Consider the following 23,550-nt stretch of genomic DNA (forward strand, 5'->3'; position numbering starts at 1 on the left):
TTTCTTTACAAAATGCTTAAGTCCTGTCAAGCCTAAGGGTGTATAAATACAGTATATCTATCCATCTACAGTATATGTGTCTATGCATGTATATATATGTATGCATATATATGTATAACTAATGAATGTTTGCTTCACATAATAGCTGACCTTAGCGAATAAAAGTATGGTCCAAAAAAATTTTGGTCAAAAGAAGGAGAAAACGTCCCCACGCCTGTGATACTTTTATTGAAAACTCAAAGCAAAATCAACTTCATTCTGTTTTCCTTTTATTTCCAATTTACATCAATGAGAAGTGTAACAAAATAAAAACAAAACGGATCATAATAAAATTAATTTAAAAAATGTACACACCCTCACGCACACAGAGGCGTCCCACCCTGGTTGTTATTGAGCGACTTGGTTCATCTTTGGCGTGTATGGACTTCAGCAGAGGTCTTGAAGTATCCCCCGGTCTCCACCTGTCTAACCCGACGGCACCCCTTCTGCAGGGTGGAGTGTGAGTGTGGTGTGAGGCTAGTGGGAATTAGGGCTGGGGTAGAGGGGCTTTTGGTACCGACTATTACGGAACTCATAGCACCTTCCGAAGAGAGAGCCACCCAAAGCAAAGGCCGCCACTCGGATTCGCCTGATAGTAGATGCGTTTGTGATCATCTCTACATTTTCACTTTGTTTGTCAGCGTGAGGTAGCTTCAAACCATCAGGGTGACTACAAGAAGTGACAAAATTGCTTAGGGATTTTTACAAAGCAGATTTTGGATGAGAGCAGAGTAAGTTTCCCTTCTCTGATGGGCAGTGAAGGGGTACAGGACTTTGGAACATACACCCCAAATGTAACCTCACTTTCCAAAAAGTGTTGGTGTGCATATAAACACATGTACACACAGAATGTGGAAATACACATTAAAAACCATCTGGTTGCTTATAAACACAGACCTTTACAACAATAGAACCAAGGCTTTATAATACACAGTAAAGGTTTTGCTCCTGCTCACGATGGACAGGCGTGGAGTACCTGGATTTTGAGAATATTTTATTGGTCGACACGGATTCAAAATGCCATATTAGTGTGACAGGAGGGAACAGGGAGGGAGGTGGAGTAGGACTGGGACAGAGGTTGTGCGGCTGTTCTGTAGTGGAAAGGGGCTTGTCGTACTTACAAAGTGAACCCCTCCAGTCCTACCTCATCTCTGCCCGTTCAAGTGAGACAATAAATAAGTGACATCAAGTCATGTTTCAGTTCTCCACAACTTTTGCTCAGTCCCTCTTCCTCCGGACTCATACCCGTCAACAGTGGGCCATGGGAAACATGACTGGATCTCAGGAAGCGTGTTGACAGAGATGTACACTTATTGCCGATGCCCTTCAGTGCTAGCATCCAACTTGGAGAGCACTTCGTTGTTCAGATCTTGATTGATCTAACATCAATGTTAAAATTGATGTTAGATCAATTTTCTTCTCGAATTCCAGTCTTCTTTATTGTGGAATTGTGTTTAGTGTTTCATGGTTGAGTTTATTTCGTTCCTTTAATTCTGGGGGGGGGTCACTGTGATATTCCACTTTACAAGAAGCAGACTGGGCCTACATCCACGCCAAACTCCTGATCCGCTCCTCCGATATCCATAGGAGCAATGTCCACGATGGGCAGACGGGAGGTTTTCTGTGTTTTGTACTCAAAGACAGTTTTGCCCCACCGGCCTGTGTGTTTCTGTTGGCGGGAAAGAAAGAAACGTGTTTGTTAGTCACACTCTCACTCATCTTTCATGGAATACTGTTTTCTGGCATCTGGTCTCACCTTGCAGCCATCCTCCAACACACTGTATGTGAAGCGGCTGTTGCCCTCTGCCCGGACCTCCACATCGTTGGAGCCCTGCAGCAGCAAAGCCTTCTTCAGGTTGCCTGTGGCCTGATCCATGTAGGCAATGCTGTTCTTGCAGTGGTACGTGAGGTTCTGGGACGCCTCGTTGGAAAGGAGCCTCAAGAAGGTCAGCTGAACGCTGGCGGCGTTGGCAGCAGGGCCATCCTGAGCGTAGCTGAACTGTAACCAAACAAGTTGGGGAGATGATTAGCTATTTTCTAGAAACGTCCTAATGATCGTCGCCGATTAAGGTAGTTGTTCAAGTGCACTCACGTGGAATCCTCCATTCATGGTCTCTCCAAACCAGATGTGCTTGCGATCCTTGCTCTTGCTTGTCCACCAGGACTTCTTTGGCACATTGGCGATACTTGGGTAGACGCAGGTCTCGCCAGACTCCATGTTGCAGAAGACCTTGATGGCATCAGCTGTGCTTCCAATGTTGGGGTCAACCCAGTAGTCACCTTGAGAGATGGAAAAAGGTTGGGCCGTTGAATACATAAATGCCACTGCTACTCCAGATACACACATCCAAGAAGATCTTGGTCCTTATCATTTATGGCCATGTATTGAACCCGTTTTTTTTTTTGTACAGCTCATTAATTCTTCCTTCCTTTTAATTATGAGAACCCTAACACTTGATCCAATCGGTCCATCTTATTAAGTGACTTCACACTGAGGCCAAGAATGGATCCATGTGGAACACCAACATACTATGGCTGTGTATTTCCTTAAGTACATACTGTACTCCAGCTCGAGGCTCTGACTAAAACTTGACCCTTCAGAAATTACATTTTGTCTTTATGCCTGATTAGTCTGGCAATGCATTGGAAATGACGGTTTTCCATTGAAATATAGCGTTAGCTAACTTTCTATTTATGTCATATATTTATTCTTCTACCACAGCAAATATACTTACCACTCTTCCACTCAGGGTGACACAGTTTGAGGTCTCTGCAGGAGCGAGCGGGGTTCTTCTGGGAGCCGTCAGGGCTGCGCAAGTTCTCAATCTGGTTGTTGAGCGACTTGAGGGTGGAATCAACCTCAACATCGTGCTGTCTCAGGGAACTGGATGCCTCGTCAGCCCTCATGTACCTCAGTGGATCGGGAGACTTCTCAGTCTGACCCAAACCAGCGAAGGCAGACATGTCAATGCCAGGGCCTGGGGGTCCAGGAGGACCAGGGGGACCAGCGTTTCCAGGAGGACCCTAAAAAATGGCCAAAACAGCAAATATAGTCAAGAAGAGAAACTATTACACAAATATAAATAACATGAAATGAAATTCAGTTCTGTTTTACATACAGGTGGGCCACTTTCTCCAGAGCGTCCACGAGGTCCAGGTGGTCCGATGGGGCCAGGTTGTCCGTTAGATCCATCTTTGCCAGCAGGTCCAGTTGGCCCTGGCGGTCCCTAAACAAACAGTATGTGTTACGTCAAATGCAAAAGGGGGTGACCACGATGTAAATGTGAATGATTCCTAAAATTTGTATATAAAGCATCAACATTTTTCCGTGGCTCAATGACGACGCCCAAAAGTCTGATGAAGTATTTAAAATGTACTTTCAGTTTCCTTCTATTACTCCAATCACCTCCAGACCATTTGCCTTAATATGCATGAAGATAATTTATTTGGTGACATTTTCCTTCATTCCTCTTATCATAACCCCTCTGCTTATCTAATCTGCAAGAGATATTACAGCCTATTCTGATCTCATCAGAAGTGGTTCCCCGTGTCTGTCAGCCTCTTTTCCTCACACAGAGTAATTACAAAATGCCTCCACCGCCCGTCTTATCACATCGGCGGGTAATTAAGGCCTTCGCACTTTGCTGTCTCCATCTTTGCCAAGTGATTGGAGAATTGCCAACCTGTGACCCCCATTACCATCAAATACCATAGCACACGATGGAAAATGTGTGCGAGTCATTTTTCTCCTGTCTTTGTTCACACCTTAGCTCCGTTTGGTCCTGAAGGTCCAGAAGCGCCAGAATCTCCAGCGGGACCCTGTTTGAATAAATAAAAATAGATTAGGCAACAAAGAGAAGGCAAATTAAAGATGCTTAATGGCTATGAGTTCCTTACAGGAGGCCCAGGAAGACCCTGCAGACCAGTGAATCCACGGTGACCCTTCTGTCCTCTCTCGCCAGACTCACCGCTCTCTCCCTTATCTCCACGTGGTCCTTGGGGTCCCTAGATTGCAGGAGTGATCACTCAAAACAGAACTTCAGGTAGCACGTAACTAAAATCATCAACTTCGGTGTGAAGTTGATTTTAATTTCGGATACTCACAGCCATTCCTCGTGCACCTGCGAGTCCAGGAGGTCCTGCAGGTCCTTGTGCACCCTGAAGAGAAATATTTTCTCATGTTCACATTCAACTTTCTGCATTTCTCTTTTGCTTATATCCAATCAGTGTCCCCGAACTGGGCTTTGGGAAGTGTCCATGTTTGTGTTACTCACAGACTCTCCCCTGTCTCCCTGTTTGCCAAGAGGCCCGACAGGGCCAGGGGCACCAGTAGCACCAGGAGCACCAGGCGCACCAGCAGGACCAGTGTTACCTCGCTCTCCCTACAGGAAGAAAAATTCAATGATTTAGCTGTTGCCATCAAGCGTTTGTTTTTTTTTTTTCTCTCAGATTGGGAGAACTTGGATGATTTTCTCTCACCTTGATTCCAACAGATCCATCTCTGCCAGGTGGTCCATCTGATCCAGGTGTACCCTGAAACACAGGCAGATATATTGAATAAACAATTAACCTGCTCAATTTGTTATTACTATAGTCTTAGTTTCTGTGGTCGATCTATCTGGCTGTCTATGTATCCCAGGTTCACCTCTCTTCCAGTCTCTCCAGCAGGTCCAGTAAGTCCAGGGGGTCCCACAGGTCCAGGAGGCCCACGGTCACCACCAGAGCCAGGAGATCCTTGTTTACCAGGTTCACCCTTGACGCAAAGTGGATATAAATTTGCGCCGATTGTTTTTATTGGTTGCACTGGTTGGTCTCTCTTTTAAGACTTGAGAATATTCTGAACATGAATTCTAATATCTAAGATGCAACTCAAGAGGAAAAATAGTTTAGGGCCTTTTTTAATATGTAATATTTGCAAAAGTTACAAAGTGACAGTGGATGTTGAATCATTTTGAATGCAATGACAGTACAGCAGAATAGTCTAGAAGAACTTACAGAAGGTCCAGGAAGACCAGGGAAGCCTCTCTCTCCACGCTGTCCTGGCAAACCAACAATACCACGAGATCCAGCCAAACCCTGGGGCCCTGAAGGTCCATCAGCACCCTACAAAGACAGACAAGATATGATTCCAGTACAGATCTTCATCTGGTAGTAAGAAACAGAATCAGTCTGAAAGGGTGACCCACAGGGGGTCCATCTTCTCCGGGTTCTCCCTTTTCTCCTTGTGCGCCAGCGGGTCCTCGAAGACCAGCATCTCCCTGTCTTCCTGAGGGTCCCGCATCACCACGAGCACCCTTTGGTCCGTCTTTGCCCGCGGGACCAGCAGGTCCAACACCACCAGGGTTACCCTGTGATAGGGAAAACACCAATGACCGACTTGTTTAAACTTTTCATCTTTTAAAATAATCATTTTGAAGTAAATATACTTACATTAGGGCCAGGAGATCCAACTCTACCAGCAGCACCAGGGAAACCAGTGGCACCCTGTCAAAGACAGTCTGTGTTCAGCATCACCAAAGTTGTGTACCTCAGCCATAACATCAGGTAAACAGTTTCGTGAATAAGGATTATTTGCATCAAAACAGCTTTGTGACAGGCTGCTCACTTTTATACAATCCGATACGTTTCGCAAATGAAGATCAGCTCTCAATCAACTGAGCTGTAAAATTTCTATCTTGCTTGACTGATTACTGACACTATTCTATCAAGCAGAGGAGGTTTTGTCTGTTCTGTACATTTGTGGGTCAAAATCTCATTCCTCCAAATGTGAAAAGTGAAACACAAGTATTGGCAATGGGCACCCTACTAATAAATGACTAAAGTCTAATCAAGACTGTCATTTAAATGCATTGGGCCCTATTTTCAGGCCCAGTGCATGTCTAGCACAAAGTGCAGTCTAACTGTGCGCATGGATGGAGTTTTCTTTCTTTTGGCATTTTCGTAGATGGCGCGGTTAGAAACGGGCAGTGAGTGAACACAGCCGGCTTGATTTCCGGACAGTCGAAGTGCCTCCTCTCATTTCCTTTCAATTCGGTGCAGGTGATGCGCATTCAACATGGCAGAAGCATAACGGACTCTCTCACTGGAGTCCATGCAGGAGATCAAAGTACGTTTATAACGAACTGCAAGATCTCAACTTGCGGATGGTAAAGTTGGCACACACCAGTTGTGCTACGGTCATGGGGTGCTTTTGAAAATATATTAAAGATGATAAAAATTATAATGCATGCAGTGATTTAATTTATACAATGATTCAAACGGTTTGATCGTGTTACGCCACCTGCACCACAACTTAGACCTGGTTTCACCTCGTAAAAAGTCTAGTGTACTTTCTGTCGACAAATTGTCAGGTGTGCCGGGAAAGATGATAGAAAATGGCCTCAATCCATCCGAATGCCTAGCGAGGCGCAGCGTGGTCTGCCAAATTCCCAAAGACTGTCAACTAAATAAAGATGCGCCGGTTTTTGTGCCGAGCGCAATTACACCTTTCCACAAAATTGGGCCCTGTGAGTTTAAATAGTGGGCACACCAGTCACTAAATCACTTGAGTTACAACCTTGTACGTCTTGCATTGATCATTTAAAAAAAAAAAGAAAAAAGAAAAAAAAGGATAGATTATTCTGTTCACCCTGTCCCTGTAAAATTTTATTTAGGTCACTTACAGGAGCTCCCTGAGCACCACGTGCTCCCTTAGGTCCAGAAACACCAGTTGGGCCCTGACAAAGAGAAACAACAAACATAAGTACTTATACACAAACATTTCGATTTACCTTCTGTGGAAGGTAACTGTGCTTTAACTTGGGGGCTAATTCTCAGTACTCACCACAGGTCCGGGCGCTCCTGATGGTCCTTGAGGTCCGGAAGCACCAGCCTCTCCTTTCTGTCCACTCTCACCAAGCTCTCCCTTGGCTCCAGGCTGACCATCTGCACCCTGGATGTGTCACACAAGGGAGCAACATTGGTATATTTGATAAAGAGGAAGACTTCCGTTCCATTAGGTCTAATGTACTTACAGGAGGACCGGCAAAGCCAGCAGGCCCAGGAGGACCTCCCTCGCCACGGTCGCCCTGAAGGAGGTTGGAAAAGACTCAGTCAGGGCATGCTTTTTATTGTAACACATATGCACCAGGTAGCCATAATATAAAGCTCACTGATCAATACGAATATCTAATGACGATGACAATACAAGCATGTCCTAATGTACCGCCACTTGTATACTTACAGGAGCACCGCGAACGCCAGGAGCACCAGAAGGTCCTGCAGGTCCAGTTTCACCCTGGATAGAAGAGAAACAGTCAAACCAATCCAAATTAATAACACACAACTTGAACGGTACATTAAACAAAAGGATTCATTTCAAGTGGACAGTGCTTTAGCAATGCCGTAGCGAAACTCTTATTCTTACCTTGGCACCGTTGGGTCCAGCGGGGCCAGGAGGACCAATGGGACCGGTTAAACCCTGAGGAGGGAGGGAAGAGAGCGGAGTTATTGATGTTCATTAATGGTTGCCACCGGGGATGAAAAAATAATTAATAAATACAACATCAACGTGGACTCACTCTAGAACCATCCTTTCCGGGAGCACCTTCGGGTCCCTTTGCGCCATTATCGCCCTGTTGGACAAAGAAAGGAAACACATGTTCATCATACATTTTATGATAAGGTAAATGTGAAAGGCTTTTTGAACAGGAATAAGTCTGCCACAGACTCTGTCTCCTTTGGCTCCTGAGATGCCACCGGCTCCTCTCTCTCCGGGCATACCCTGCAGGCCAGGGGGTCCCTGGGGTCCAGCAGCTCCAGCCGGTCCAATGGCACCCTAAATGAGGATTGGTTCACTTGTTAGTCCAGTCGTGCAATGGCTATTGTACCAAAATGTCAAATAGATCGCTCATCTGTTTCTGAGTTAAGGAAGGGCATATCTTGATAGTTTAAAAATTCATTTGTCAAAAGCACATGGTGAGGAGCTTGATGATGAAGTGCAGGTGGTACGGAGGACATAAATTGGGTTGTATTGGAGATGAAAATGTTCTAGTTCCTTACTGACCTTGGGTCCATCACTTCCAGGTGTTCCAGGGAGTCCACGAGGTCCCTGCAGACCCTGAGGCCCAGCACCACCCCTCTCACCAGGGAAACCACGTTCACCCTGTTTGGAAACAGGTACACAGAATTAACAAGAGCAACACAGAATCATGGCACTAATGTAAGATGAAGATGTCAAGGTGTCTAAATTGTATGTTAGCTTCCTTTATCACCGCATGACCTTAATACTGGTACAGTGCATGTAACAAATCTTTTTGCAGCACTACAATATTAACATGGAACATGTCTCTATATACTGTATAGTCCCCTTCAAATAAAAGAAAGGGAACATTAAAACTCACTCTGGGTCCAACAGCACCAGGTGCTCCACCCTCTCCAGGAACACCCTGTAGAGAGAAACCAAAAAGTTCATTCCTGTTGGAGGAATATTTTCAAAATAGAATGCTCTGTAACTATTCTGTACAACTGTATTATGATGACACCATCATACTAGTATGGAAACACTTGACTGCAAAAGCATTCACCTGGTCTCCGGGTTTTCCAGCCTCTCCAGGGGAACCAGTTGGTCCAGGCAGACCCTGTTTGACAAAAAAGTTGGCTTTTTTTTATACAGTATGTTTATGGATCTTTGCAAGTGCGAATAGACATGGATTCACTGGGGTGTGAGGACTTTTCAAAGACTATGGTTTTGCAGTAGTTCTGGATTGACTACCCCTGTACTTGGTTTCTGGGATCACATTCTGAGGTATTGCATTTAGACCTCCAAGTCTATTTCTACCTTACATCTGTAGAATAATAATCAGCTTTTGAGTCTGAGCAGGGAGGGACATGGGTCCTCAATATGATTGTGGGGTTTGATCAAGGAACTAACCTGGAAACCAGAAGGTCCAGGCTGACCTTGCTCTCCTCTCTCTCCAGCGGGCCCCTGAGATAGAAATGGGAGTTTAAAAAAGAAAAAAAATCAAGTTAGTGTAGACGACTTTGAAATTCAATCCTACAAATAAAGTAAACTCCATCCAAGGTGGGTTCCAGGCTCGCAGTCCCACTATTTCACCATTTGATGATGATGATGATTATTATTATTATTACTATATGTAAACAATTTATTTCAGTTATTTTAACCAAGCTATTTTGTATTTTTAACTGTATTGCATTGGTTCAAGTATAACAATTTTTCAGTGTGTAAAATACAGTATTATATCAATTCTACAAGGAAATATGATCCTTTTCACATATATTAACTGTAAAATTGCAACAATTGATAATTGTTCTGTTTTTTACAATACGTTGCCTTAAAATACACACCAATTAATGGTTATTCACATTACAGATATTTGATGTCATGATTTTACAACATATTAATGTTAATTTTACAAACATTTTTACAGTGTATTATTATTATTATTAGTACAGTCACAAGTGTTTTGTTGTGGACTGTTCATTTTTTGTGTAATACCACTGTTGGCCACGAGATGGCAGGCACTCTATTGTTTTACACTGTGTATGTTTGAAAGAAGACCGAAAGCAGGAAATAAGGCCAACGGTATTTCAAGATAAACCTTGTTTATTCTGAAAATTATTCTGTGTTCAATCCTCTGTGAAGATATGTAATCTAGTATGTCAGCACAAAATGAAACACTTACAGCGGGGCCTGGTGGTCCAGCAGATCCAGTCTCACCATCTTTTCCAGGCAGGCCCTGTTCAGAGAGGAACACTTCAGTTTTGGCATTTTGGTAATAGAAGTTACTAAATCCACCAATAGGCATACAAGGGAGGTAGCATACATTATCAATGGAGAAAGAACACTTACTCTCAGACCAGTGCGACCTAAAAGACCTTTCTCTCCAGGCTTTCCAGGCTCACCCTGTTGATCATAAATCAGTCAGCTAAAGAAACAGTCTTGATGATGAAATATTAAAGTAATTGGGATATTTGTCATTCCATCCTCACAAACTTACATTTGCTCCTTTTGGTCCAGGGAATCCCATCACTCCTGGCTGTCCACGCGCTCCCTGAGGACCAGGGGGGCCGGGACGACCATCCTCACCAGCGGCGCCCTGTCATGATCAAATACACACATCTTTAGTGAGAGACATATTTTGCTGCAGATGTAAAGAAAGAACTTGAATCATACTGCCATGTATTACCTGGTTCAGACATGCATTGAATATTCAATATCATTATCTTGATAGCATAATTGACTAAGCCATTTTTAACCTACTATCACAATATCAATAAGAATGCCCATTTTTTTCTGTATCTCAGTCATGGTAATCAGCAATAGTTGACTCAAGTCAACTGGAAGTTTTTTGTTTGTTGAATTTGCCATTTTTTCCTTGTTTTGCCAGAGCTTTCGAATATGACTTAGGCTACAATGCTATTATGTCAATGATATTTAGTTAACCACAACATGATGGGTGTTCTGGTTGGTCCACCGTTTTTCATTTCATGTATTTATTATACTGCTTATAATCCCTAGGAAATTCCACTTTATATGTAAAACAGTACTCACAGAAGGCCCAACTTTGCCCTGAGGACCAGTATCTCCAGGACGACCAGTAAGACCCTGCGAAAGGCAAATCATTTTATTCAGAGAATTTCAGATCATTTCGACTGATTTTTATTGATGGTGTGAGGCAGCACTCACTCTTGCGCCGGGAAGACCAGACTCTCCTGTGCGTCCGGGGTCCCCTGTAGCACCTTTAGGCCCAGCAGCACCAGGAACGCCACGGTCACCTGGGGCACCCTGAAGAACACCAAGAGTCAAAAGTCACTTACAGTTGATCACAACCAGTATCTTTCCAGCCAGCTAATGCGGTTAAACAAAGGACCCACCTTAGCGCCGGCAAGACCATCTTGACCTGGGAAACCACGGTTGCCAGGAGCTCCCTGTAAGGATTAGCAACAAAAAGCATCATCAGAATCAGGACAACATCACTATATCTGATTGATTATGACTTTTTTATTTCCCCAGCCATGCTGTTAAATAGAGGGAATCCTTACTCTCTCTCCGGGAGGTCCAAGTGGTCCGGCAGCTCCTGGTTCTCCTCTTGCGCCTCGCTTTCCTTCCTCACCAGATGGCCCAGGTGCACCTAGGGGACCAGCCGGGCCCTGAAAACATCAGGTTGTATCAGTATAGCAACACCAAAATGTAATACTAAATAATGTTTCAGTACTTAGTCAAATATAAATCCAAAACCACTTACAAGCTCCCCCTTGGGTCCAGCTTCACCTTTGAATCCAGGAAGACCTGGGTCACCCTAAACCAGATACAAAAAGGAAGATGATTATTTGTCACCAATTTCCAAAGCTTTACAGATCACCCTCTCTGACTCACAGACTGTCCTTTGGGTCCCAGGGGACCTGTTGCTCCCTGTGGTCCAGGGGGCCCACGGGGGCCAGGGAAGCCAGGGGCACCAGCAATACCAGGACCACCCTTGAAAGTAAAGAAAAAAAACAAGACACAACAAAAGTCAAAAGTGAGACAAACACACAATGCTACACGATGTTATCCAAATGGGGAGAGTGGACTTACAGCAGATCCTTTGGCTCCAGGAATACCATCAGTTCCGGGGTTACCCTGTTACACAGTGACAAAGGACAACATCTCTCAACCAGATCTTGAGAAAAGTTGGAGGTCATTACTGCTGTAGGTGATAATAACGACAAACCGATGCTCCGGCAGGTCCGGGAGATCCTGGGGTACCAGCCTCTCCGCGGGGCCCCTGTTGGCCTTCGGCTCCACGGGCTCCAGTAGGACCAGCTTCACCCTGGCAGGACACGAAAACAACATTTGCACCTCCGTAAAGATATTACCAAGCTATTTCCAAACAAAAAGTCGACTGGAGGTCCGCACACACCTTGGCTCCTGGGGATCCTGGGAAACCGGGGGCTCCGGCAGGACCCACAGGCCCCTGGAGACAGAAGGGCAACCCTCAAGTTAGTGCTGTGTAATCAGTATTCTAGCTACTTAAAATGAGATTTGAGTTAAATCTATTGAAATCATAGAAAAATGCGACTTACAGGTGGACCAGCAGGACCGGGCAAGCCATCATTTCCACGGGCACCCTACGGAGTTGGGACAGGAAAGTCAGAGACGAGAAAAGACAGGGTGCTTGTACCAAGGGATTAAAACTCACTGCAGCTCCGGCAGCACCGGTCCGTCCCCTCTCACCAGGGAGACCACGTGGGCCCTGAAATGAGAGAAAATCAAGTTGAGTCGCACAGTCAGTACTGTTCTGTACACAAACTGTACAAAAAAACAACAAAAAAAAGCAATGAATGACAATCAGGTGCATCGGTGTGGAAAAACACTTACCATAGGTCCAGGGGCACCATTCTCTCCAGAAGCACCAGCCTCTCCCTGTTTACAAGAGACACGAGAGCATGCGATGAAAAAAAAAACCCGGTAGAATGCCGGGACTAAAAGATGAATACCATTTTGCACACGCTGTTCTCACCTTTGCTCCCGCAGCACCGTTCTCTCCTTTAGCTCCATCTAGACCAGGGTGACCCTAAAGGGGACAGTGACAAGACCGCTCAGACCTCAGTGAGCAGTGGCACTTTGCGTCTCGTGCCCTTTGAGAGACGATATTTCTAATATCAAGAAGTGACGGGCACTTACTCTGTGTCCTTTGATTCCAGGAAGGCCAGGTGTTCCGGGGAATCCGCGAGCTCCCTGAAGTAAACACACACGAGGAGGTGAAGGAATGCAAATGAGATCCTTCTCCAGTTTGCTTGCATGACTTCACCAAGCAATTTAAATTCATCTCCAACCTGAGGTCCGGCAGGTCCACGCTCACCAGCTTTGCCAGGTTTGCCAGCCTCGCCCTGCAGTGAAACAAGAAGTTGAAGGCTTACTATTGGATGTCAGCAACCCGGTAACTGACTTTGTGGTTGAATGAGAAGAGCGGGCAATGGAATAAGACATTTGATTTAAATGTTTATTTGTCATATAGTGTCCTTGAAATGAAGAGAGCATGTCCTTACATCACTTCCTGGTTTTCCAGAAGGTCCAGGTGGTCCACGGGGTCCCATTGCTCCCTGTTTTGAAGCAAATTGTCAGTTAGAGTAATCCACAAAACAAAAGTTTAAAACGCATGAATACGAATGGATGCAAAATGCAAGCACTGCTCTTGTATTGTTCATCCGCTGAACTACTAAAGTGAGTCAAAAGCGCCAAACGGGAAATGCTTGACATTAAGAGAAAATATTGGTTACCTCAATTATTAGAGTAATTGTGAGTACTTACACCTGGACCGGACTCTCCAGCCTCTCCAGGGGCACCTTGGAAACCTTGTGGTCCCTACATGAACATGAACACATTTATTAACAGATGTACTCTGTTATACTTCTTTGTGTGTAAAAATATTGTACGTAATTGTTTTCAATACTTTGCATTTTGTACTATGGTAAATGCACTTACAGGAGCTCCACTTGGTCCAGGAGGACCACGGGGACCCATTGGACCCTGCAAGATGATATACGGTGGTAAATTAATTGCACAGAACCATGGTTACATCATAGAATAAATGGGTTTCTCAAACACCATATTTTGAGGACGTCATCTACATTTCAAAATTTAATTAACTGTTAACTATTGTAGTGGCTAGTGACAATTAATGAATTTATCTTGGAAATTCGCAATTGTACATTCATACAAAAAGACACTGACAAGAATCTGTGTATGAGTAAGAATTTGTCCACAAGAGGGCAGCATTTCATTCAGCATGTCGACTTGAGGTTGGAACTGATTACTTCCTGTATACCGAATGAATAGACTGAACACACTGCACGGGATACACAACGCGTACCATTGGTCCCTGCATCACTCCCATCTGAGCACCTCCGGCCTTCTCATCAAAGCCTGTAGCCATCTGTGCAGCAAAGTTCTGAGGAAAAAAAAAAAAGTTAGTTTCATACCAAAATTACACTGACTATGGCTTTATTCCAAGAAATATATGCCTGCTCCAAGATAAACAAAAGCTACTTTTGAAAAGAGTTTCTTGTCTTTTGGACAGCAACAGGTCATGGGATTGAAATATGAGAAAGCGGGTCTAAATGTGGCATACATGGATTAATGACTCACCCCTCCAAGTCCAGGGGGGCCAGGTGGGCCAGGTGGGCCAGCGGGTCCAGGGTTTCCGGGAGTCCCGGGTTCACCATCCCTTCCACGAGGTCCAGCATTTCCCTTGCAAAAAAAAAAAAGGCAGCATTGGACTTCAGTCACAGGTTACTTGATTCGAATTTTTAAGTCATGTATTTAGGAAAACACAAAGCTAATGTATATACAGTATAATAATGAAACCCCACCTACCCGTAGTGCTTCGGTCTTACTTTGAACACTATCATCCATTTAAAAGGTAAAAATACTCCTGCTGTTTTCAGTCGCCTACCTTGTCACCTTTTGCACCAGCTGGTCCACGTAATCCCTGGTCACCTGGGGGGCCCTGCAAGAGCGTAAAAGTTCAACTCAGCAGCATTCCAAGTGTGGCTAACACCTGCTCAGGCCACCAAGAAACAGCTTTTAGCGGTCTACACGCAGCCCAAAAGATCACCATATTTACCATAGGGCCTGCTGGTCCTCTCGGTCCTACAACCTGCAGGTGGAAAAAGCAAATCGTTTAGTCATAAATGGTAAGCAGTCCCTTTTTCTTGTATCAGGCTAATAACAACAACAACATGATGACGATTTGATTGGACAGGCTGAGTTTGGCTGAAAACATCACCTCTGCTTGACCTCTGCTTGAACTGACTTTGTTCACCTGATGCGTGTGCGTTTATGCATGAGTGCGTGCGTGCGTGCGTGTGTGCGCCCTGGCTATGAAGTTGCTGAGAGGATCTAAGAGGATTTGATGGGGTTCATTGTGTCCCAGGAATGTAGGATTTTGCTCATTTGTAGAAAGTCTAACAAGGCACCCACGTAGATAACCCTTAATGATTGTAAGCCTCTTTAGGCGGGATCATTTAACACTCCAGGAATAAAGTAAAAGAGATTGAAAAAATTATGCTGATGAACAATTGAAGGGCTAAATGGGGCATGAATGTGGGTCACTTCCAAATGTTTAAAGGGTTGCAGGATCCATTGTTAGTCCAAATAAGAGCGACAGTTGATCTTACATGTGGTATTATCCAGTCAACGGTGTTTTATAGAGTGCATTTCGACCGCAACAGCTTCTAAAAGGATTTACTTACATCTGCAATATCGCCTGGTTCACCTTTCTGACCCTGGTTGAGAAAAGAGAACGTTAGTAAGCCAACTCTCGGATTTAGCTGAAATCTTCAGCTTCATATTCAACCAGAATGTGTTGTCGTGGTAAAAGAATTTTCCCAGTGCCTCACCCTTGCGCCGATCGTCTCTGTCGTCGGTGGATGGGTGGCGGGAAAGAAAGAACAACACATTTAAAAGCAATTTTCAAGGCTTTTCATGGACTGAATTCTACTGTTGAGTTTTAGGAGAGGAGAAATGATAAAGCATGACGATGCTATCGTGACCAAACCCACAGGCCAGAAACCCATCTTGGTTAGTGAAATAAGGAGGGAGCTGAAGCAGAAGCAAGAATGCAATGAAGAAGATGATGATGATGATGATGATGATGATGACGATGATGAGTGTCATTTTAAGACGAAACATCAAAGCAGTTCAAATTGGCTAGACTAGAAGGATGGAGCAATTTACGGTAGAGTTTTGTTTCTTTGACTGTAGTTGAAAGATGCCAATAGATGGCATCGCTTGACTCCAAGCAGCTTTCTGAAAACCAAGGCATTCAAGACCTTCAGTCGTGGTCAGGTTCTATTAGAACCTTGACAGAATACCGTGGTTATACCTGTGTTTAATATAAATATGGACCACTTTGATTTCACACTTCAGGATTCATGCACTGTGGAACTTGATCGATGTGAATCCTCCTTTCCAAGATAATTTGGACTAAGTATGTAAGATCAAAATAAAGCTAACTATTCTAGGACAGCTAAAATGAGTGGTTCAAAGATGATGTGAGTGGTGATCATGCAGCCATTTTGGATCATGCAGCATTACCAATTCGGTAGAGTTAGCCGGGGTGAGACAAGCGGACAGAGTAATTTATTTATGGCTACGTGAATAAATAAATTACAACCAATGGGGGCACTGCCATCGGCGGGGCACACGGGGCAGCACTCTCCAGATGGGATGATAGGGTTGGCACACTCCTTCATCTCCTCGCAGATTATCTCATCACACAGAACCGCTCCGCTGTCACACACACAGATTCGACACGGCTCCGCCTTCCACACATCCTTATCATTATACGGTTGGCCGTCCTGGATGCAGCCGCCTGCCTCCTCTGTCGTGACCAGCAGGGGGGGGGGGGGGGGCGGTGTTAGGTGCAGGGAGGGGAGGGGGGAGATAGTTCCAGAGAACGTTAGGAAAAGTTGAGGAATTTAGATGTGCAGTTGGTGTTGAGAAATTGTGAAAAGGAGGATGTGAGGGGCAAGAAGGTGGCAGCGGCGGCATCAGGGTAAAATGGCGGTTGTGTGGTTTGTAAGTCACAGAGGTGGACAATGGGGAGAGCGAAAAAAGTCTATGTAAGAATGAACTCATTCACCGCCATTGACGTATTTATTTGTCTTTTCACAGTCCAGCCATTCAATCCAATCAATTTTTTTCAATTTTTTTCAAACTTTAGATTAAAAGAGGGTCTGAATATGCCTCGCCAGTGAATGAGTTAAAAGCTTTGCAGTGTGTACATATTGAAAACGGTAAAACACCTGAAGAGATTCAATAGTGTCACTAAATGATTTGAATGAATGGGCGGAAGTTACTTCACTGATGTTCATGAACAGATGCTGCTGGGACCCACTAACACTCGTTTGAAATATACCTCACAAACTTACAAAAGCTCAAAGCTGTCACATAAGTAGTCGCATCCAAAGCTGAAGTATTGTACAGTACTTCATGTGTTGGGCCTCCTATGAATGAAACTCTCTTTCAGGAACACTGTGCCCAATTGACAAGCTGCTGCCTTAGGTAAACAGGGGGTCTCCAAAAATTCTCCATCTGGACCACATAGTGGCGTCAAGCAACAGTGCAAACACACCGGCATCTTAAGAAAGCCCAATTTGTTTGTCCGCTCCACTGCTAACTGCTGCTATTTGCTTTTTCGGAGTATTTGAGGTGCCGACGCTCAGCACCAACCTCGCCGTCTACTTCACAGCTTAACGTCAGGGTAGAGAAAAATGTAACTTGCTACAAATTGGTCGGCCTCTCACTGTGCGCCAACTCGGTTAATAACCGCCATTGACTTCCTGCTACCCTTTGAGCCTGCTAGGTTGAGGTCACACACCGCCTGACCCTGTCACTTCACATCACAACAATGATTTTGCTCCAGCCAAACCTTGGGTGACCTGACTGATCAATTACATTCAGACTCATCCATCATTGTGTGACTTTTAAACCCAGCAGGCAGGTGTCCCCTTCTGAGGAAAAAAAGGCATCCAGACACAGATTGGGAAATGGCCCTCACATGTTATAAACAATTTAGAGAGTTGAAATCAACCATTCCCAGATTTAGATTCGGGCGCAGAATAGGTTCTGCATCGATTTTCCTGGGGGCATCAGAGTCCAAACTTGCAAGTGACTTCAACGGTTGTCAATTAGGTATACATTTTAATAGCTGTAGGATATGGCAGTTCTCTGATTTGGGTCTTGAGCTAAATAATTTTGGAAAAACCCTTGTCTGTACAGCCGGTGCCAGGTGAGTACAAATGAGCACTTGTTCACCTGCTGCGCCATCCCACACAGACAGGCTTTTGACATCCTGGTCAAGTGTACACAAGAAAGACCGGAATACTCAGAATAGCATCTTGCTACTTGAGCAGAAAACACCACGGACTATAAAAGAGACATCGTTCACCGTATCATTTTTACCTGCAAAAATCGAAATAAGAAGAAGGAAGAAAAGTTGACTACTTACGGTCCTCCTCTTCCTGACATCTGACCACAGCCAGTAAAATAAGTTGGGATGCTACAAGTAGCAGAACAGTCCTTGAATCCACAAAGCTGAACATGTCTAAATGTTAGACATGCAATAGCTCGGGTGAGAAGTGAAAGGGATGGAGGAGACGTTCAGTCAGATCTGCGTTAAATGTGTGTTCCCAGAGACCGAAGGCACCATGCAGTCAAACCCTCCAAAGACTAAGTGGAATCCAACGCGGGGCCCCAGCTGGCACTCTGCACCCACCGCGTCAGGGCAAGCACCGCGGTTTTATGTCCACTGTGTCTTGTATGGATCTTCGTATATTCCAAAATGCCAGTCCTTCCCCCAGGCCCCCCGCCGAGCTGAAACCTGAACCTCGTATCCCCTCCCTCAATTCAGCACCATCTACTCTCCCAGGGATTTTTTTTTTTTTTTTTTTTTAACTCAAACCCTCCTTCTTCCCTTGACCCGTTTGGCCTGGCCAAGAGATGCACCTTCACTTTCTTTAGGAAAGTGGAGTTGTGTGGACAGCAGGGCAAGTTCAACACGCTTCGAGTTTCAAGAACGGGTTCAGCGTTATTCATATTTGACATTGTAATTTGGCAAAGGCAAGACCCCTGATTTGATTTTCGGAGTACAACTACAACAGACATGATTTATTATTGCATACCGCTTCGCTATATGGGCACTGACTGCTTTTTCTTTTCTCCTTTCATAACAGTGACTTCTTGACATCCATTTGTTTGATGCTAATATGGTGGTGTTCTACCTGAAACAAAATGACTTAGTAGTAATGAAATACTGGGCGAAGGAATGAGGAGCCTTTGGCTCGATAACTCTTATGGGAACCAAGCACCGGGTCAGCAGGGTTGTTTGTTACAGTCTCGTCTGTGGATTACGGATTAAACTGCGGGTATTAGACAACTTTTATGTGTTCGACCGGTCAATGGGCAGCGCAGTGCGTTGTGCTCACAGTACAGTCCAACTTTCTCGGATGTTGCTGTGTTTGGACAGAGACAATTAACAGGAAGTTGTGATGAACAGTAAAGCCTTCAGCGAAACCCAATTATGAGAAGGTTTGCCCACATATTTAGTGTGCATTTCGGTTCATGCATCCATGGGTTGATTGATTCCAAATATCATTTTAATCAATTATGTATTGTTTGGATTACCACCACATCATCTTGACTGTTAAAGCAGTACATTTATGCCCCTGTTGTCTTTTGTGAAGCTGCACGGTGATGAAACGTCCACGTGATCGTGATCACGAAGCGCTCTGTTAGGTTGGGCCAGGTGAGGAAGCTTGAAAGCAGGTCTTTGTCAGGCAGAGAGGCACTGTAATTCCAGGGTTGTGACCTTCTGGCGAGCCGCCGTCATTCCACATGCAGCAAAGAAAGATTTGGACTGGACCGGCCATCTTCACACCAGTCAATCAGTTTTACAGTATAGTCTGGTTTACGGGTTACAAAACGACAACAGCTAACGTGTTTTAGCTACACAACTAATGATAATGAGGTGCGGACCAGAGAAACATTTCAGGAGTTGAAACAGCTTTTTTATCAGCTGAATCAGTAGTCATTGTCCTTTCACCAATTGAAGGAGGGAAACATTGACACTATCAGATCGTTAGCTGTGTCATGTACGAAAAAAAATAAAATAAAGTCGGTTTGATTCTCAGTGCACCTTAATATAGACTAAGCAGTCCACTCAAAGAGGATCCACTTGGTGCAGTCTTGATGCAGCGCTCGGAATCAGCAACAGCCACAATGCTAAGTCCTAATCACGTGCAACCTAAAGAGTAAGCTAAATATTAATAATGCGCCATTATTATTATCTTTTTTTAATTGAATCTCTCCACATCCCTTTTCTGTGCTGCTCTGACTGTACACTGCCTTCTGCCATCCCCCAGCATGCACAATAGGCCTCTGTGTGCACGGCGGCCCGCGGAATGCTGCGAGATGGCAAGGCGGTGGGATAGCTGCATGGTGAGGATGGGGGTTGGTGGGCGAGGAAGGGTGTGGAAGCGCGGTGGATGAAGAAGGGAGGGGGGCCTACTTTGGAGGTAGGGGAAGAGATGGCGGAGCTGGCTGGAGGGTGGTGATGGTGATGTGGTGGTGGGGGGGGTGATCTTTCTCGACTGTACTGCTGCACACAGGCTCCAGGGGTCTACAGGGTGTCTAGGTTTCGCTATAATGGCCACAGAGGAATGAGGTGTTGCGGATTGGTGCATGGGGGTGTATCACTATAAAAGTGACCAATGGATTATCATGTCAAGCCAATCTTAAAAAAAAAAAAGAAATTATAATAATAGTAAGTTATACTTTTAACAGAACAGCTGTACAAATGAAAATACAAATACTTTTTAATTAAGCATTTTTTCACTGAACATTATGCCACTGATGTCCAAGGTAGTTAGTTAGTTAGTGCTTTTAAAGAGTTCACAAATTTATTGAATTTACTATTTTTGAAATGTGGCAGTATGAATTATTGAATGATTTTCTTATTGTTTATATCTAGTCTATGCTTTATGTTTCCTGCTAAGGGAGTACGAATATGAATTAGCTGTATGCTAACTTTAGCACATTTGCGCAGATATTTTACCAGTGTTTATCAATGTGCATTGTCCCTTTCAATAAACAATCAAATGGAAAAATCTTAAATAGCAGCCAGTAAGTGTAGTGCCATTCCGGGGTTTGGCCTACTGGTTATGTTTTTTTTTCCTCTGCCCACAGTCTACTTTGGTTAATTGGTGGGAGTCTCCTAGCCGCACCTGCCCACAATCAACTAGCTGCACCTGGTGGTCATCGGGCTAGGTTGGTATTTAGGTGCGGCTCCAGAGTGTTGTTATGCTTGCTGTTAGCATACATAGTGTTGTTACTGTGTGAGTGCTTTTCAGGGGTATTCAAAGAGGAAATCAACCGAAACATATTTTTTTCAAGAATATGTTTCCAGCAGGCCCATTAGTTGAAACACAGCATTCTGGTTAATGTTGTGTTTGTGGAATATGAGTTAAGCACCAAAATCCACCCCTTTTAGGCATCATAGGGGGCGGCCATTTCGTCACTTCTTTCTTCTGAAAATGACATCACAGTTGCTCAGTGCTCAGGTAACGACCAATCACGGCTCAGCTTCAGAAAGCAGGTCAGTCGTTACCTGAACACTGAGCAACTGTGATGTCATTTTCAGTATAGTATACTGAAAGTATAAGTCAGTATAGGATAAGGTGCCCAAATTCCGTATGTAGTGTGATAGTGATTGTTGTACAGTACAACCCGTATTGTGCCAACAGAATGTCTAATCCAACAGCTACTTTGTATTTTAGCTAAATGCCCAACCTTGCCTGCGACCACAAAAGCAACTCTTCACCCAGTCCTCACTTTGCGGAGCCTGAATCAAAGCCTCAGGCCCGGTATGCTCCTTTTCCTGTGTGAGGTGTAGGGGGAAGAGGTTAAGTTTGTGCAGTCTTGGTGAGTGTAGCGAGGGGGGCTTTCTCACACAAGATGGTGGATGAAGGGACAAAGGTAGTATTCATTGGCGCAGGAATGGAAAACATTTTCACCTGAAAACAGAGAGGGTACAACTGGCTGACATAGTGCGCAGAGGCTACGGGGAGCCACAGGTACAAAAGTAGATCACCATTAGCCTAATGAGGTCCTGGACATTTGGGGAAATATGAACGTGTCTCACCCCCCAAATGACATCAGTTACCTAATGTGTGTGATTGTAGTCCCAGTGAGCACTGTGAACTCGTTTAACAATATTAGTGGGGATTATCATAGAAATTTGCGGTATATTAGAGGGAAATTGACTTCCCCCACGTTCAATTTTTTTTTGCTGTTGTAGGTTTTATTTTATTTGAGGCAACAACAACAACCATGAAGCATACATGCCTAACATGCATTGTTTAAGAAATGCCTTGAGAGCAATATTTGTCAAAGAGACCATCCAGCATCATGATGTACTTTAACATGGACTCGCTCTGTTTCACTGAACTCTGTGATTTTGAAGAGGAATGAAAAGTTCCAAATATAAATCGCCTTTTAAGAACTATTTGATTTGTGGCTTGTTTTTGGCTCACTGGACTTCTTGGAGAAGTCGGAAATCAACCCGGCATAACATTGAACCATTAAAGCAATTTTTTGGGGGGGGGGTTTAGAAATGCAAGTAAGTAGCCATCATTTTTAATCACCCTTGTCAAACCAACAAAATGTACAATTTGTACACACTCTTACACTTGATTCATATATTTCATCAATACTTTTGAACATTTTTTTAAAAGAATATAGAAATAATACAACCACACATTTTCAAGTCATTTTCATAATTGTTCCACAAATTTACACCTTTAACAGAAAGACATCTCTACTTTATGTTAGACCTTGTCTTATTTTTTTTTTGGAGGACACCAGTTCCCCTCAGATCCTAACCAATCTCTCTATTTTCAAATAACTTCTGAATACTGCGGCACCGTAAATGATTATGTACCTTATGTACCTGAAAAGTTTGACTTAATACTGTCCTGGAAGATTTTTGTTTTCTGTCTAACATCAGCCATGGATGAGAGGAACCAGTGAGGGGACATTGTGATTTAGTAGAAATGTTATAGAAGTGATTGTTTGAAAATGTAAACTTGAAGAAATAAACGTGTACCATATTGATATTTATCTATTTCCTAACGATTGTGTGAAATCGTTCATATGATCAGTGTCTTAACACAAATTAATATTATTCATTATTACCAATAACATAATGATATCATTATTAAAGTTAATTTCAGCAAATCTATTATTTCAGAAGTGTTTTTCAAACCGGTTTCACATTAATCAGTACCGAAGAAGTAGCTTTCCGTTTGAAAGCGCTTGGTGACCTCTGGACTGAATGTGAAGTGTCCTCTCAGGAAACGTGCCAAGAGAGCCGCTTGCGACTGGCCCGAGCTGACGCTTCTGGAGTGAGGGCGCCGCCTAGAGGAGGAACGTATTAATGTTCAGTAAAGTGAACTCACCATGAGGTGTCACTACAGTATCTGACAGAAGCGTCACTGTAGTACTTGCACTTGCTCAATACAGTGATAGCATTGCAAGAGCGGTGTCTTAAAATGTGCCTTCGCAAAGGCAATAATATGATTAACACTGACAGAGTTAGTATGCATTTGACAGCATGTTTATTGGTTGAAGTTTGTAGTTGTGTAAAACACTGCTCATCGTCAAGTGAGCGCCACACGTAGAGAGAGGCACGGTTGGTGGCAGCATCAAGAACGGGGGCTGTTTTGCTTAAGCCTTCCTTCAGTCTTTGACATAGTCGAGGGAGTTATGTGCTCTTCCAAATACCAGTCAGCGGGCAAAACAAAACCGTCATGCTTCCCGAGGGAGAAAAAAATAAACATTTAAAAGAAAAAGAAGAAAATGTCAGGAAAAGCCTAGAACGAGTGAGTGAATGTTGTTTTTTTGGGGGTTAATCAGAGGCATGCACTTTAAATGGTGGGAGGTGTGTGTTGAAGGGTTATAGTGGTTTTGGA

General features: G+C 44.0%; 1 protein-coding gene across 2 annotated transcripts; it reads right to left on the minus strand.

Annotated features, from left to right (window-relative positions):
• Positions 1–211: 211 nt before the first annotated feature.
• Positions 212–18,287, minus strand: col2a1a (collagen, type II, alpha 1a). Of its 2 annotated transcripts, XM_086016239.1 has the most exons (54): positions 18,033–18,287; positions 16,197–16,403; positions 15,421–15,437; positions 15,274–15,306; positions 14,646–14,678; positions 14,475–14,528; positions 14,168–14,269; positions 13,893–13,970; positions 13,505–13,549; positions 13,331–13,384; positions 13,069–13,122; positions 12,856–12,909; positions 12,704–12,757; positions 12,540–12,593; positions 12,398–12,442; positions 12,219–12,272; positions 12,103–12,147; positions 11,940–11,993; positions 11,751–11,849; positions 11,615–11,659; positions 11,417–11,515; positions 11,286–11,339; positions 11,083–11,190; positions 10,915–10,968; positions 10,727–10,825; positions 10,592–10,645; positions 10,038–10,136; positions 9,890–9,943; positions 9,723–9,776; positions 8,951–9,004; positions 8,604–8,657; positions 8,421–8,465; positions 8,084–8,182; positions 7,748–7,855; positions 7,599–7,652; positions 7,445–7,498; positions 7,262–7,315; positions 7,053–7,106; positions 6,863–6,970; positions 6,702–6,755; positions 5,470–5,523; positions 5,226–5,387; positions 5,035–5,142; positions 4,685–4,792; positions 4,519–4,572; positions 4,314–4,421; positions 4,144–4,197; positions 3,937–4,044; positions 3,805–3,858; positions 3,159–3,266; positions 2,775–3,063; positions 2,132–2,319; positions 1,796–2,038; positions 212–1,708 (listed from the first exon to the last, which is right to left on the minus strand). In XM_086016239.1, the coding sequence occupies exons 1-54, from the start codon at positions 18,124–18,126 to the stop codon at positions 1,562–1,564; spliced, it is 4,473 nt and encodes a 1,490-aa protein (XP_085872365.1). In that variant the 5' UTR covers positions 18,127–18,287; the 3' UTR covers positions 212–1,561. The 2 variants fall into 2 exon arrangements, with proteins under 2 accessions (XP_085872365.1, XP_085872433.1); XM_086016307.1 differs by lacking the exon at positions 16,197–16,403.
• Between the last annotated feature and the right edge of the window lie 5,263 nt (positions 18,288–23,550).

This window comes from Filicampus tigris, chromosome 1, assembly GCF_054856515.1.
Source record: "Filicampus tigris isolate MCC_2025a chromosome 1, RoL_Ftig_1.0, whole genome shotgun sequence".
NCBI classification, from domain to species: Eukaryota; Metazoa; Chordata; class Actinopteri; order Syngnathiformes; family Syngnathidae; genus Filicampus; species Filicampus tigris.

Bases quoted from the DNA above. Each gene is read 5' to 3' on its own strand.
- col2a1a (XM_086016239.1), bottom strand. From the start codon at position 18,126: ATGTTCAGCTTTGTGGATTCAAGGACTGTTCTGCTACTTGTAGCATCC. The intron at 12,148-12,218 runs GTGAGTTTTAAT...CCAACTCCGTAG, and splicing joins CCGGTGCTGCCGGAGCTGCA to GGTGCCCGTGGAAATGATGG. The intron at 11,516-11,614 runs GTAAGTCCACTC...TTTACTTTCAAG, and splicing joins CTGGAGCCAAAGGATCTGCT to GGTGGTCCTGGTATTGCTGG.